The sequence below is a fragment of the Anopheles marshallii genome, chromosome 3 (assembly GCF_943734725.1).
Source record: "Anopheles marshallii chromosome 3, idAnoMarsDA_429_01, whole genome shotgun sequence".
NCBI classification, from domain to species: Eukaryota; Metazoa; Arthropoda; class Insecta; order Diptera; family Culicidae; genus Anopheles; species Anopheles marshallii.
In genome coordinates, this window is record NC_071327.1 from 10449479 (window position 1) to 10463153 (window position 13675).

At 48.1% G+C, this 13675-nt stretch overlaps 2 protein-coding genes across 2 annotated transcripts; one reads left to right on the forward strand and one right to left on the reverse strand.

Annotated features, from left to right (window-relative positions):
- Positions 1-2718: 2718 nt before the first annotated feature.
- On the forward strand, positions 2719-4356 carry LOC128716264 (odorant receptor Or2-like). Its single transcript, XM_053811184.1, has 6 exons — positions 2719-2934; positions 3032-3115; positions 3331-3746; positions 3821-3920; positions 3982-4191; positions 4255-4356. The coding sequence occupies exons 1-6, from the start codon at positions 2722-2724 to the stop codon at positions 4354-4356; spliced, it is 1125 nt and encodes a 374-aa protein (XP_053667159.1). The 5' UTR covers positions 2719-2721.
- Positions 4357-8051: 3695 nt separating this feature from the next.
- On the reverse strand, positions 8052-13199 carry LOC128716263 (uncharacterized). Its single transcript, XM_053811183.1, has one exon. The coding sequence runs from the start codon at positions 13197-13199 to the stop codon at positions 8052-8054; it is 5148 nt and encodes a 1715-aa protein (XP_053667158.1).
- Between the last annotated feature and the right edge of the window lie 476 nt (positions 13200-13675).

Below are 13675 nucleotides of genomic sequence, written 5' to 3' on the forward strand. Positions count from 1 at the left end.
GAGCTTCCATTAGCACTCATTGGGGCAGGAGCGAGCAAAAGTAAATTAAAAGGAAAACTTTTCACCAACTATCCATTTTCCGGCTTATGCCTTTCGAAGGGCAGGAAAATGCACCAGATCTTTACTTACCAGCAGCACGATCCTCAACATCATCACCATCATCGCCGTGATCGTCGTTGGCAGTCGAGAGGAGACAAAGAAGTTCGAGCGGTTTTTACGCTGTCTCCGACAGGGAGAAAGAATTTCACGCTGTCCCAACACCAAAGAAGCCCCGTTTCGCTTAGCCAGTCGACAGTTGCAAGCTTAATCATTGAAGTTCACCCGACTGTTTGAACGAAGCATGCCAAGAATCCTGTTTAACGCTGGCTTTAGCCGCATGGTTACATTTAATGTGGTTTGAAGGATTTTTGCTGCTTCATTAATGACCAATGTTGTCCGGTTTCTCGTACCTCGGGTTTGGTGTAAGGTACGAACACTGTGTTAATTGCTCATCCCTGCTGGAATTCACTGTCAGGAATCTTCCAAGTATAATATTGTGGCAATGGTGGTATGCTTTGATGTTTTCGCCCGGCGCTGCCATGATGATGGATAATAAAATGCGCCATCGCATTAATGTATCAAATTGACATTCCAAACCCGTTCTTCCGTCCGTTCTGTCACTCTCTCTCTCTCTATCTCCCACTCCTCACTGTTTTTCTTTTACACATGTTGCTGTTTCCATGTTGTTAACTCGTTATATGGTATCCTGCGATAATGACATCAACGCTTCGCTAACGCTCCCAGCATGCTACTACGATTGACTTTTTAAATTTGAATTGCATCAATACGGTTCACCGGTATTGCAATTCGAAACCAAAATTATAAATTGGTATTGCAGCAGGGTAGGAGCAGAGACGAAAAACAAAAATACTACAGCAGAAATAGTAAAGCACATGAAACACGATATATGCATTGGTGGAATAATTTCACACGAATAAAAATCGTATGTGGCGCAGTTCCGGCAAACGCTCAACGCGCACGGTTCATCGAGCATCATCACCATCGCGAGGGGGATGGTTTTCGTTTGCGCTCGAGTGTTGCAGCTTGATAATTGTAATCCGAAACACCATCGCGTCATTATACGCCGTCCCCAATCGGACACCCGTAATGCAGTGGGAGGAGACAAAAAAAATGTAATTTTCATTGATTGCTTTACGCAATCGTTGGGTGAGTCTTCCAAAGCGCGCGGTAAAACACGACGAATTGCATCCATTTTCAAGCGTGCAAAGCAATTTGTGTAGCGCTCGCGCGTTCTAAATGCATCAACACAGCAACACCGAAAGCAAACGGAGCGCAAAAAAAAAACGCATCCCCAGGTGTTCTTCTGCAAATGATTTCCCCCTTTACTGCTTTTATGCACCACGGAGAAATGGCAAAACGCAAATAATTGAATTTGCCGAACCAATGCTAATCGATTGCGCTGCGCCAAAACGGTGTTAGTGTTGAGAAAAACCTGAAACGCTGTCTAAATGTGGCGCCTTCCATCCTTGCTGAGGTGGAACTTTTCAAAAGCTTTAGCGTTCCTTTTTTATTCATGCTAGCACCAAAGAAAAGCGGAGTTTCTTTATACGAAACCAGTTGTTTTGTCACACAGCGTGTGACAGAGTGTTTGTGTTGGATTTTCTCACGTCCAGCATATGCATTAACCATATCGTTCGGAGTGACGTTAATTGTTGGCTTTTGCCGCGTAAAACTATAACACGTCAAGCACGAGACTGGACACTAGGGGGTGGTGTTTTAACACGACAAACAGTAACCGTTTATGGTGCGATGCGCAGAAAACCAACCCAGGGGACAACTTTGTGGCAGCAAAAATGAAAAGAAAAAGGCCCTCAAAAAAAGCACATTTGTTGTGCGCATTGCATGCTTTCAGGCGAAATTATAATTCACGATTCCTTGCCTGTCAGCACAAAACGTGTCATAGCACAAAAGGGCCTTATTAAAGCATTGTTAGTGTTCACTGTTTTCTAAATTTACCTTGTTAGTCCCTTGGGAACGGAAATGTTCCAACAAATGGGGAAGGGAAAAAAAAGATAATAGAGCTTGACACTGGAAACCACCAATTATCGAATAAGGATACCGTGTACAAGCGGACTTTCGAGACACTTTTCTCTGTCCGTGGATTCATGACCCCATAGTGCCCTCGCCACGCTCGAAAACGTCCTTAATTGGTCGGTATCCCTTGTGGTGGGAACCATTTTGGATATGAAACGGTGCCGTTTTTTTTTTTTCGTGTCCACTCAACCTTCTAACAGGATAGGAAAGCAGCACAAAGCTGTATCCGCTGTACATGGGCGCCTGAGTGAAGGTTTAATTCCTGCTTTCAGCTAATTCATTAGCGTGCAATATGGGCGAGCAGCACGGGACTAATATTCTCCGTTCGCTGCACAAGAGTTTAAACGATGCTCCTGAGAAGGGTCCGGACAGGGCGCGTCTCGAGTGTGGTTCGCGTTTTTAAAATGGTGATGAATTTTTCATTTCTTCCACTGTACGGGCGATTCCTTCCCTGGAATGAGGGCCGTCGAAAAGGGGGACAGAACATTTGGTTTAAAAGCAGACCTCACGAACACTTTCGGCATCATTCCCTAAGTGGTTTTTAATAACTTCATTTCGAGTTCGAGCGTTCTGGTTCCGGGTTCGACAGCAGCAGCCCGCCTTTCCTGGTTCTAAATTTTGACCGAAATGAAAATTCTTGACTGTCCACTGCTGTCGGTGAATGTGCGCGTTTGGCGGTTCTGGTCGTTCGTGCTGGTGCACAACTGGCGTCGCTACATCAGCATCATTCCCGTGACGGTGCTGAACGTGTTTATGTTTGCCGATCTGTACCGAGCGTGGGGCAACATCGAGGAGGTCATTATTAATGCTTATTTTGCGGTACTCTATTTCAACGCTGTGGTAAGTGCGCTGATTCGGTTGGTGCACGAGATTGGGTTGATTAATTTGTGGCTTCCGTGGTTTTGCAATCCGTTCCCGGGCGATGCATCGTGTGTAGCTGCGAACGCTCATACTTGTTTACAATCGAGATAAGTATGAATCCTTTCTGGCCGGCGCTGCCGGTGTCTATGAGGAAATATGCGTAAGTTTTACCTTCAAATTCAAGATTTCTATGAGCAATTGACGCGGTTTATCACTAGGATTGCATAGCTTCAGGAGTAAAGTTGTGAAGATTGCATAGTTTTAGGAGTAATTGAGAATTTCCTACACGCAAGATTTTAGACTTGATGACGTCCTTCACTACAATTAGTTGTTTTACATAAACGTACAAAACATTCATCTTCCCATGCTATTTAGGCACTCAACGACGAAGTTATCACCAAGCTGGTCACCACCTACACCAAGCGTGCCCGCTTCTTATCGATCTCCAATCTAGCACTCGGTGCCTTCATCAGTGGTTGCTTTGTTGTGTACCCATTGTTTACCGGCCAACGGGGACTACCGTACGGCATGTTCATACCGGGTGTGAACAACTTTAACTCTCCGCAGTACGAAATATTTTACCTCACCCAGCTGGTGCTCACATTTCCCGGGTGCTGCATGTACATCCCCTACACCAGCTTCTTCACATCGAGCACACTGTTCGGGTTGGTGCAGATAAAAACATTGCAGCATCAGCTGCGAAACTTCCGAACGGAAAATCTTGCCGAAAGAACGACGGCGCTGAACCGCAAGCTGCAGAAGCTGATCGAAGATCATAAACGCATAATACGGTACGAAAGTAGAATTGTTTGTTAAATATGAGAATAATGTGCGGCCTATTTGCTATGCGGTCTCTTTCTTGCAGCTATGTTCAAGACCTAAACGACCTGGTGACTTACATCTGTTTGATAGAGTTCCTCTCTTTTGGTTTAATGCTTTGTGCCTTACTCTTCTTGCTGAACATCGTAATGAGCTGCTCGCGAGTCGGGGGAAGTTTTAGAAACTTAAATCAATGCTCTCTTCCAGATCAGTGTGATGGCACAAATCGTTATCGTCGGTGCGTACATATTCATGATCCTTACGCAAATATTCGCCTTCTACTGGCACTCGAACGAGGTGCGGGAGGAAAGTATGGCTATAGCGGAGGCTGCCTACAGTGGACCATGGCTGAATGTGAACGATGCTATAAAAAAGAAGCTGCTGCTGATAATTATCCGTGCTCAGCGACCACTTGAGGTATCTGTTTTATCGGTATATCAAATCATCTTTCTTCAACACCTAATATCTTCAATTGCACAGATAACAGTTGGCAACGTTTATCCGATGACGCTGGAAATGTTTCAATCGCTGCTAAATGCTTCCTATTCCTACTTTACACTATTGAGAAGGGTGTACAATTGAATAGTTGATGTCACGAGAACACCGCACTGGAATGGTAACGCACACACACACACTACCAACAAGTCTTTAAAGCTTTCTTCAACTCTTGAACCAACCCCCAAAAAAACCGCCGGTGTAAAACAAGAATCAAAAGACTAAAAGCCACCAAATCGTGATAAATCATCCCTACAGCTCATCAGCATCATCATCATCATCAGCAGCAGCATCGCCTTCGGGTGATAAATTCAAACCCCCGGCAAGAAAAGTTTACAAAACTTTGCTCTTAATCTGCTAAACCAAGTGCTCGTTGCGAGGCGTTGATTACGTGATACGATTATTGTTACGGTAGATACTTTGCGCATCACCGAGTGGATCGTTTCGATTGTTCGCACATAGTGCACCACACACACACACAGTACGTGAAGTTTTTAATGGAACGGTGCGTGCGAAGAGTGGCAAGAATGAAACGTCACACTGTCACAGCACTTTTTTCTTTAATTACACTTTGCAGTTTTGATAAGATTGTTCATTTACGGGTGACTCAAGGCTTTTCTTAATGCAGTCCATTAATGGGCGTTTTAAATGCACTCTATCAAACAATATAAATTTGTAAAACAGATAATGTTTCGAAATGCATCAAACTAGCATGATGTTTAAATTGATATTAAATCACATAAAAAGGATTATTCAAACGAGCATGCTCGTGATAAGGTAAAGTTCAAGGATAATATGCCTTGTGAATTCATTAAATTAAGGCGTAAAAGCTGAAATATCAAAGTAAGGAATTAAAATTTTACCTCGACGTTTGATTTTACACGAAGTGCCTTCGGTGCGCTTTTGATTGGAAAATGCCATACACGCAAAGCCCAATGCACTTTATAGCATGCTAAATGCATTTGTAGATGAAACATTTCAATCTGTTGCTATGTGCACGAGTACCAAAGATAGCGGGACGTTGGTGATATTTATAGAGTACACAATACAATAGTTGTTAATACTGTTAATAAATATTTTGCAAATGATAATTACGTTGGTGTAAGAATTCAATATGTTCATAATTCCGTGTAAAACAAATCTAAAATACCATGAAAATTCTTAAAGATCTCATAGAGTTACTATGAGACAAAGAAAAGATTGTTCAAAATTTAACTAACCTAACATTTTACTAGTAAACGTTGGCAACGTATATTCGAAGATACTGTAAGTGTTTCAAGCGCTTCTTAGCGCTCCCTGCTCTTACTTCATTATCCTGAAGAGATTAAATGAGTATAATTACGATCAAATCACAAAATTTCTTAAGAAATTCTTAGATTCTTTTCATCAGGAAGAAAATAAAGTAATGCGAAGTTATACGAAGTAAATAATATAATAAATTTTATACTTACGGATTTCTTTACTTAAATTAAATAAAATGAACTGCATGGGAAAGTTTATTAACTTACGTATTATCAACAATTACTCTGTGGTTTTAATTTTATGCTACATGAAAGCTAGTTTATAGCACAGCATCACTTGTACGCAACCGTCTGCAGCGTTGTTGGAATATCCAGTGAAATATTTCAATGAAATTTTTCATCACGTGATATTTATTCTTCAAAATGACCATGCGTCTCCATAAGCTTTCCGTTCACGGAAAAAGCATGTTAATAATTTCCTAAGCTTATTTTACGGTAATCAAAAACACGATAAGATGTTGTATTATCAAAAAACAATACGTTTATTCCAATATTCACTTCAGACATACTGCACTTCGCTGCTGCATGCTACTCATGCCGTAAATGGGTTGTGTAATAGATCGAATGTGAAAGGCGATGGCTCGCCAGTGGCCTTCATCTCAGTTCAAACTAAGTGGGTGAAACAGAACGACACGCAAGTTTAACCGTTGTTTTTAGTGTTGCGATTATTGTTTAATCTAGACAAGTATCGTACAAGATGGTGTACAACATGTTCGCTATACCACCGTGCATCAATCTATTTACCTTGCTAGGGACCCTTACGCGTGATAATAAGGACATAAAATAAACAAACAAACGGAAGGGATGGATAAGTACATAGCGTTCCGGGAAACTGCCTTACATTGCCACGCCAACAATTACGTATTGTGCCACGTCAAAGACACCCCAGCGTCTAGTCTATACAATAAATATTTCGTATTGTGTGTCCTTCTCATTCTCTTTCTCTCTTCCTTCTCCTCTTTCATCCTCTTTGCTCTCTTCCTATGTATGTCTATTGTTGCACTAAATAATATGATTAAAAATCTTGGCTAAAAGGTACAAAGACGGATCGAGCCAGGAAAATTGTTTCCACCGCTCGCTAAACCGATGTCTACTTAATTAAAACGAACAAAAAACACCCACAAGATGGCCGCGTCACTTTGTACAACGAGGAGGAAATCTGTCTCTTCTATGGCGGGTAATATTCGGGATTTGGCACACAACAAAGTAAAATAAAGTAAAAAAATATATATATGTCAAAACCCTAAACCTAAGCGACTGTGGCACATTATATATGGTTTTACATTCTACCCTTCGACCGTGTACTACAACAAAAGAAATGGCATGTTATTTTAATTGTATTTTTTTTTTTTGTTCTCACGCGGGAAGTACACCTTACGCGCTGCTGGCCTTCTCGCACGCAACGAACCGCGCACGGGGATTACTATATATTTTACAAGCAAACAAAAGTGCTTCACTACCTTACTAACGTTGATCGGAACCGAACAGAAGGAACAGTGGTGTTGCGCCGGGTGTGAAACGAGTTCGCTGCTAGTTTTGACGGAAACGCGTGGTTTAATAACTCAGCAAAAAAAAAATAAAGCAATAAAGACAATTTGCACTATCACCTGGAATGTCCTAGGACAGCAACTGTGTGTGGAGAGTGTCGTGTTCGTTACATGCATTTGTTCTATTTGTATTCGTTTTCTCTCTCTCTCTCTCTCTCTCTTTCCACTTCTCTATGTAAATGAGTGATTAGACTATGTACAATGAAGAGTGCCTTTGTTTGTGTGCCGCTGGGTAAGTACATGTGGGGAAAAAAGAGAGCGACTATGTTTACGTACAGCCCTCTCTGCACTCCCTTATTCTTTCTTTCCATCTCTCTCTCTCTCTCTTGCTCTATCTCTCTCTCGCTCTCTCTTTCGACAATATTCACACTCAAACACAAACACATACACACACACAAACTCGCTGTCACTAAGTCACGGGCTACTACGCTTACACTATGCGCTATAGCTGCTTCATCTAGGATGACAATTATTGGATTCTTACATTTCGTACATTTGTGCTACAAAACTACCCTCTAAAACTCGACAAACGAGATGCCATTTCCGTTTTTCGCGATTTCATTTTCTGCCACCCCGCCCCAGGCTGCGGGTTGAAGATTTACACCAGCAGCAGCCGAACGAAACTAAACAAAAAACGGCAAAACAAAACAAACAAAACTACATTTATGGCACATCTCTTCCCGCGTCCCAATTCGTTTTTGCACTTGTCCCTTGCGGTGAAAGCGAAACTATACAAAACAGCCACCTAACCTGTGATGCAAATTACAAATAAATAAACTGTTCACCTTCCTGCATTATGCAATATAAAACAAAACATTTTCCCCCACCGCCCGCACGCGTGCCACGTAAAAAACGCGTGATTCTTCCCGCTTGCGGAGCAATAAATAAAAGCAGCAGTTTGTCTAACCGCACACTGCCAACGTGGTAGCGCCGTTTACTCCTCCACGAGACGTGCCTCTAGGAAATGGAAGATCTCCTTGTACTCCTTGACGCGCGCGATCATGAGCGGCGTTAGCTTCTTGTGGTTGGTCGGGTTCGTCTTGGCGCGATACTTGTCCACCAGCAGCTTCACGATGTTGATATGGTTGTGCTGAGTTGCCACGTACACCAGTGTGTTGCCGTACGCGTCCTGCTCGTTCGCGTTGAACTGGTAGTGCTCCAGCAGATAGTCGAGAATGTCCTCGTGGTTTTCCTGCACCAGGTAGAGCAGCACCGGTGGATCGCTGTTCCGTAGCCGCTCGATGCTGGCACCGTTGTTGAGCAGGATCTTCACGAGCGTTATGTTATTGCTAACCACCGCCCGGATCAGTGGCGTTTCCCCGTGATAGTTGAGCTCATCTACCGAGCATTTGTGGTCGAGCAGCAGCTGCACCAGCCGCACGTTGCCACGCTGTACGGCCAGATGCAGCGGTGTCATTCCCGAGCGATTTTTGGCATTAATGTGTGCCCCGTACCGGATAAGCTCGCGCGCCATTTCATACTCGTCCCGCTCCACACACAGGTGTAGCGCCGTTTGGCAGAACTCGTCCCGATGGTTCACGTGCTTCACGCCCCGGCTAATCAGCAGCTGCACGATGTCGCGCGACTGTGCGTACACCGCGTTGATAAAGCACAGCGGGGCACTGTTGACGTCCACGCCGCGTCGCAGCAGCAGCTCCAGCAGGCGAATGTTACAATTCCGGATCGCCATGTTGATCGGCTGAAAGTCCGAACTGAGCGGATTGCCGACCGTTGCGTCGTAGCGGAACAAACACCTCACCAGCTTCACGTTGTTGGTGTACATTGCGAACGCGAGCGCATTCAGCCCGTACTCACCGTGCGCTTCCGTGTTAGCGCCGCCTTGCGCGAGTAACACCCGCGCCGAACGGATGTAACCCTCCTTGCAGGCGACGTTCAGTGGGCTGTTCTTCACCAGATTGCAGTTGTTGACGATCTTGCGTAGGCCGGGAATCGTGAGCAGGTAGCGCAAGATGCGGCTTCGATCGAACCCGGCCGCCACGTGTAGCACGTTGTTGCAGTTCGAGTAGATACGCGACGGGTCCACCTTGCAGTCCTCGATCAAGTACCGCAGCACATCCTCATTGTCGTACTCGATCGCCCGATGCAGCAGACACAGTTCGCTGGAGAAAGCGGTCAGCTCGGTTGCCGCATCGATCGTCCGTTGTACGACGGTGCGTGCGTTACCGTACTGGATCAACCAAAACACTGGCAGCTTCTCGTCCTCGCTCATCACGTTCCGGTCGATGCCGGCGCTGCTCAAAACTCGCACGATCTCGACGAGATTTAAACGAGCCGCTAGATTCAACGCGTTGTACTTCATGCTGCACAACGAGTTCAGCTGCTCGGAGGACATGCGCTTGATGAGATCCTCAATGGCCGGCTGATTGCCAGCGTTCACGAGCTTCTGCAGGATGGTCATCCCGTTCGCATCGGTACGGCTCCAATCGTAGTCCGGCAGTGCGCCCAACAGTTGCTGCACAAAGCGGCGATCGTCCGCGCTAACGAACAGATGCAGCTCGTCGTATGCGTTGTAGCGCGCGAGCTGTGTGCGGAACAGTTCAACATCACCGTGGAACATGCACAGATACAGCACCAGCGTGTGACGATCTTCCACCTTCATCCGCTCCAACGGTTCCACTATGAAGTGTGACTTTGTTGTGCGACGCGATAGGTAGCGCAGGAGACGATGCCGCTCGGACGAGCGGCCGCCGGATTCCGCCGTGCTGTCCGCCTCCGTCAGCAGATCGATCATCGCCCGGAAGTCACCCGCTATGGCACAATCGATTAAACCGTAATGACACAACTCGTTGGGCATCAACGAACCGTACCGTTTGCCACCGATCTCCGCACCATCGCGCACCTGCCGCCGTAAGGTGCTCAGTTCCATTTCACCCGTGCGGATCGCTTCGTACAGCGTGCGTTGCTGTTCCACCCACTGCAACCGGTTGGCAAACTTGTCCGCGAAACAGGCAACCATCGGTTTCGATTTGCCACACGGCCGGCCATCCGTTCTTCCTCCATAAAGCTCATACGAACGGTGTTTGAAGACGATCGCATTCAGGAAGATGGTGGCGTTCGATTTCAGTGTGAGACTTTCCAGCACCAACGATTCGCGTCCCCCAGCAAGGAACGCTTTCAGATTGTAACCGCTCAAGACGGCCGAACTGCACTGCAATGGGTGCCAACGGTTCGAATGCCCGATAGCGTTCACGGAGCTGAGTATTTCGAGCAGCTCCCGCAGACCATACTCCAGCGCAAACTGTACCACGGGCGGCAGCTCTGCAATCACCTCGCACAAATTCTGCACATCAGTACATTCGAACTTCTCCAGAATTTCCACCAAATCGTTCACCTTCGAGTCGAACAGCTCTTGCAGCATTTCCTCGTCACACTCCCGACGGGTGTGCAGCTCCGTTTCGTCCAGAACGACTCCCTTCGTGCGGAAGAACTCCTCCAGCGTGTGGTAGCGTTGCTGCACCAGAAAGATGTTCCCGTAGTACGCACGGGACAGCTTATCGTGCAGCTGTTGAAATTCGTCATCGTTCAGCGCGGGTGCGTTCATGTCCTTCAACAGTTGGCGGGTAAACTTCTGGTATCGCGTTGCCTCCGATGAAGAATGGCCGCTAGTACAGCGCACCGGATTGATGCCAAACATACGGTCGGGGTCCATCAGGTTCTGTAGCTCCTCCAGATGACGCACCACCTTCAAAGTGTCCTCGTTCTCGCTAATACTGCTGTACGGCCGTAGCAGCTCCTTGAGCGCTAGGTTGGCATCGGAGATCGAGATCGAGCGGGAGATGTCGTACTTCTGGTAGCTCTGGTGCAGATACGAATGCAGCAACCGCCGCACACACCCATAGTCCGTGTTCGCCTTCAGCGCCCGGTAAACAATGGCGAAGTTGGACAATGTCACGCGTAGCCGCGTCTGGTGGTACTGCATGTGATAGAACCGGAAGTGAATGTTCTTCTCGATGAACGACAGCAGCTTCAGCTCGTTCGACATGCCGACGTACATCTTCTTCAGCTCCTGCACAATGCGGCCCGTCTCCTTCTCGTCGTAAAACACGTGCTCGAACTTGATGTGACTTAGTGTGTGGAGGTTGTGCTCCCCGACGTACCGTGCGTACGACTGCAGCTGGTGCGTGTTGCGCAACCGGTAAGCGGTCCCGAGGAACGTTTTGTACGCCTCTATCAGCTGTATGTTGATGACGTACAGACAGAACCGGTACACCGCTTTCAACCGTTCCTGTATCGTTCTCACCTGTTCGTCCGTGAGCGTTTTGTTGAGAAAATATTTCCCCACCGAGCAATGGGCGGAGAACGATTCCCTAAGCCCGACCTCGTCGGCAAGCGTCGTGGTGGAGTACAGCGGCGATAGCACATGGTCCAGCAGATTGGCCAGCATGCGGGCAAAGGTGATCTGGTGCTGTTGGGACTCGTTGCACGCCTCACCGATAAACTGTATAACCCGCCGGATCGCCATCAGACAAAGTGACGCGTTCGAGCGATCGTCCAAATCGATGACGAGCGCATTCTCGACGTAATACGCAACCTTCTTCACCGTGTGCATCTGCCAGATCTGGTCGTACGTGCGCCGAATCTGCCCGAACACGGCCCGGTGCCGACGCCGCACCGTCCTTGCCGACGGGGTGCCCTGCAGTTCCCGCGCCCCAAGCTCCTTCTCGAGCAGCTTCGTCTTGTTGCGGCTCAGCTCGTCCAACCGGCGGGCCCGAATCTTTGCCAACAGTTCGCGCCTGCTCGCCGCGTACGCCACCTGTCGCTTCGAGAGGCGGAGCTTCGGATGGTATCGGTGCCAAAGTTGCCCCACCGTCAGCGGATGGTCGTCGCGCAGATAAGCGACATAGTCCGCTACACCCCATTTGATGTCGCGTTCCAGCACACCGTCCTGCAGGGCGATCAGCTCGCGCCGGCCCAGCTCCACCCGCACGCGGTCCTGCTCGGCCACCCCGAGCGGACACGTGGATGTGGCGATGCGCCGTAGCTCCTCGCAGGCGCGTCGCCTCCGGCCAACGTACTGTGACAGCTTCTGTTCGCGTATGCACACGATGAGATCGAGCAACAGCTGCGGTGTCCACTGAAACGATCGATCGGTGCGCACGGTGCGGGTACCCGCCTTCACCAGCGTCCCCAGCTCCGCACTGACGGCACGCAAAAACGACACGACCATCGGCTTGTTTAGCACCAGCTTGTACATCTCGAAACCAACGCTTTTCTCCAGGATGGACAGCAGCACACTGCACAGATAGGCCAGCTCGCCGAGTGGGATCAGCTTCAGCAGCTTCCAGTCGGACCGGGGGGCACAACATTCCACCCCGTCCAGATAGTACAAGCACTCGCAAATCGCCCTCAGCCGCACCACAAACTCGTCGTCCAGATCGTTCAGGTTGTCATCGTCGTACCGGTCGGTCAAGTATTTGGTATAGCTTAGCACTAACTCTATGCGCCCGTCAGCCTCCGTTTCGCCCGTGCTGCTTTGCACTTTACCGTCGGCCTTTCGTTTCGAGCTAGCGCCACCGGACGCACCGAGCCTCCGGTGTCTGGTACCGCTGCCCTCGGCGCCCTCCTCATAGCTGTGCGCGATCAGCTCGTACTCCAGGAAGACGCGCATCGATCGATCAACCGGCACCCCCTTCACGGTCAGCTCGTCCAGCAGGATGGCGAACAGTTTCATCTTCGTGTGGATGTCGAACGCGCGCTTCTCGAGGAAAATCTTCAACAGCTCTACCGAGCCCCGTCGGATGAGCCGGCGGAGGGCCTGCTCGTCCGGTACGGCATCGAGCTCTTTGCACAGTGCAAACTCCGCCACGTACTGTGAACCTTGGTCCAGCGCGAGTTCCGCCGGTGTAAGGTCGTCGTGATTACGCAGATCGCAATCGGCACCCGCCCCGATCAGTAGCTCGATCAGGCGCGTCTTATTGTGTTTGGCTATGGTGGCAATATGCAGCGGACTGTTTCCCTCACGCGCCGGATCCTGGTAGTCTAGATCTAGGTCAGAATTTTCGAGTGCGGCCCGCACCACCTCGTACTGGCCACTCTGAACCGCCTCCAGAAAGTCTTCCATTTTGTGGTGTTTTTTTTTTGTTCGTGTGTTATGCGTTCAACGAAGTGCGTTCTCCTTCTAAGTCATTCCCGATTGCGGTTGCTCCGTTGATGCGCTGCAAGATAAAGAAAAGAAGAAACACGTTTACAGACAATGAAAATACAGCGCACGGATTCATGAAGAAAGGGAAAGCTAATTGCTAATAGTACAGCAAAACAACAGACCGAAGCGTTGTTTTGCTCATTTCCGCGCAATAACTCACGATCATGTACAGAGGCTTTTTTTTTGCAATTGTAATCCCGCAGTTTCGCATTACCGCGTTGGGTAGTTATTTTTAATAATGTCAACGAACTGAGGCCTCTCTGACGATGAGGCACTCCATCATGCCCCCGACAATCCAGCGTCGCCGTCGTAGTGCGCACCCGATTTGCAGTGGATTTTCATTCAAGCACCAGCAATTCATTCACATTTGCACCGTTGCACCGTGCGTTGGGACC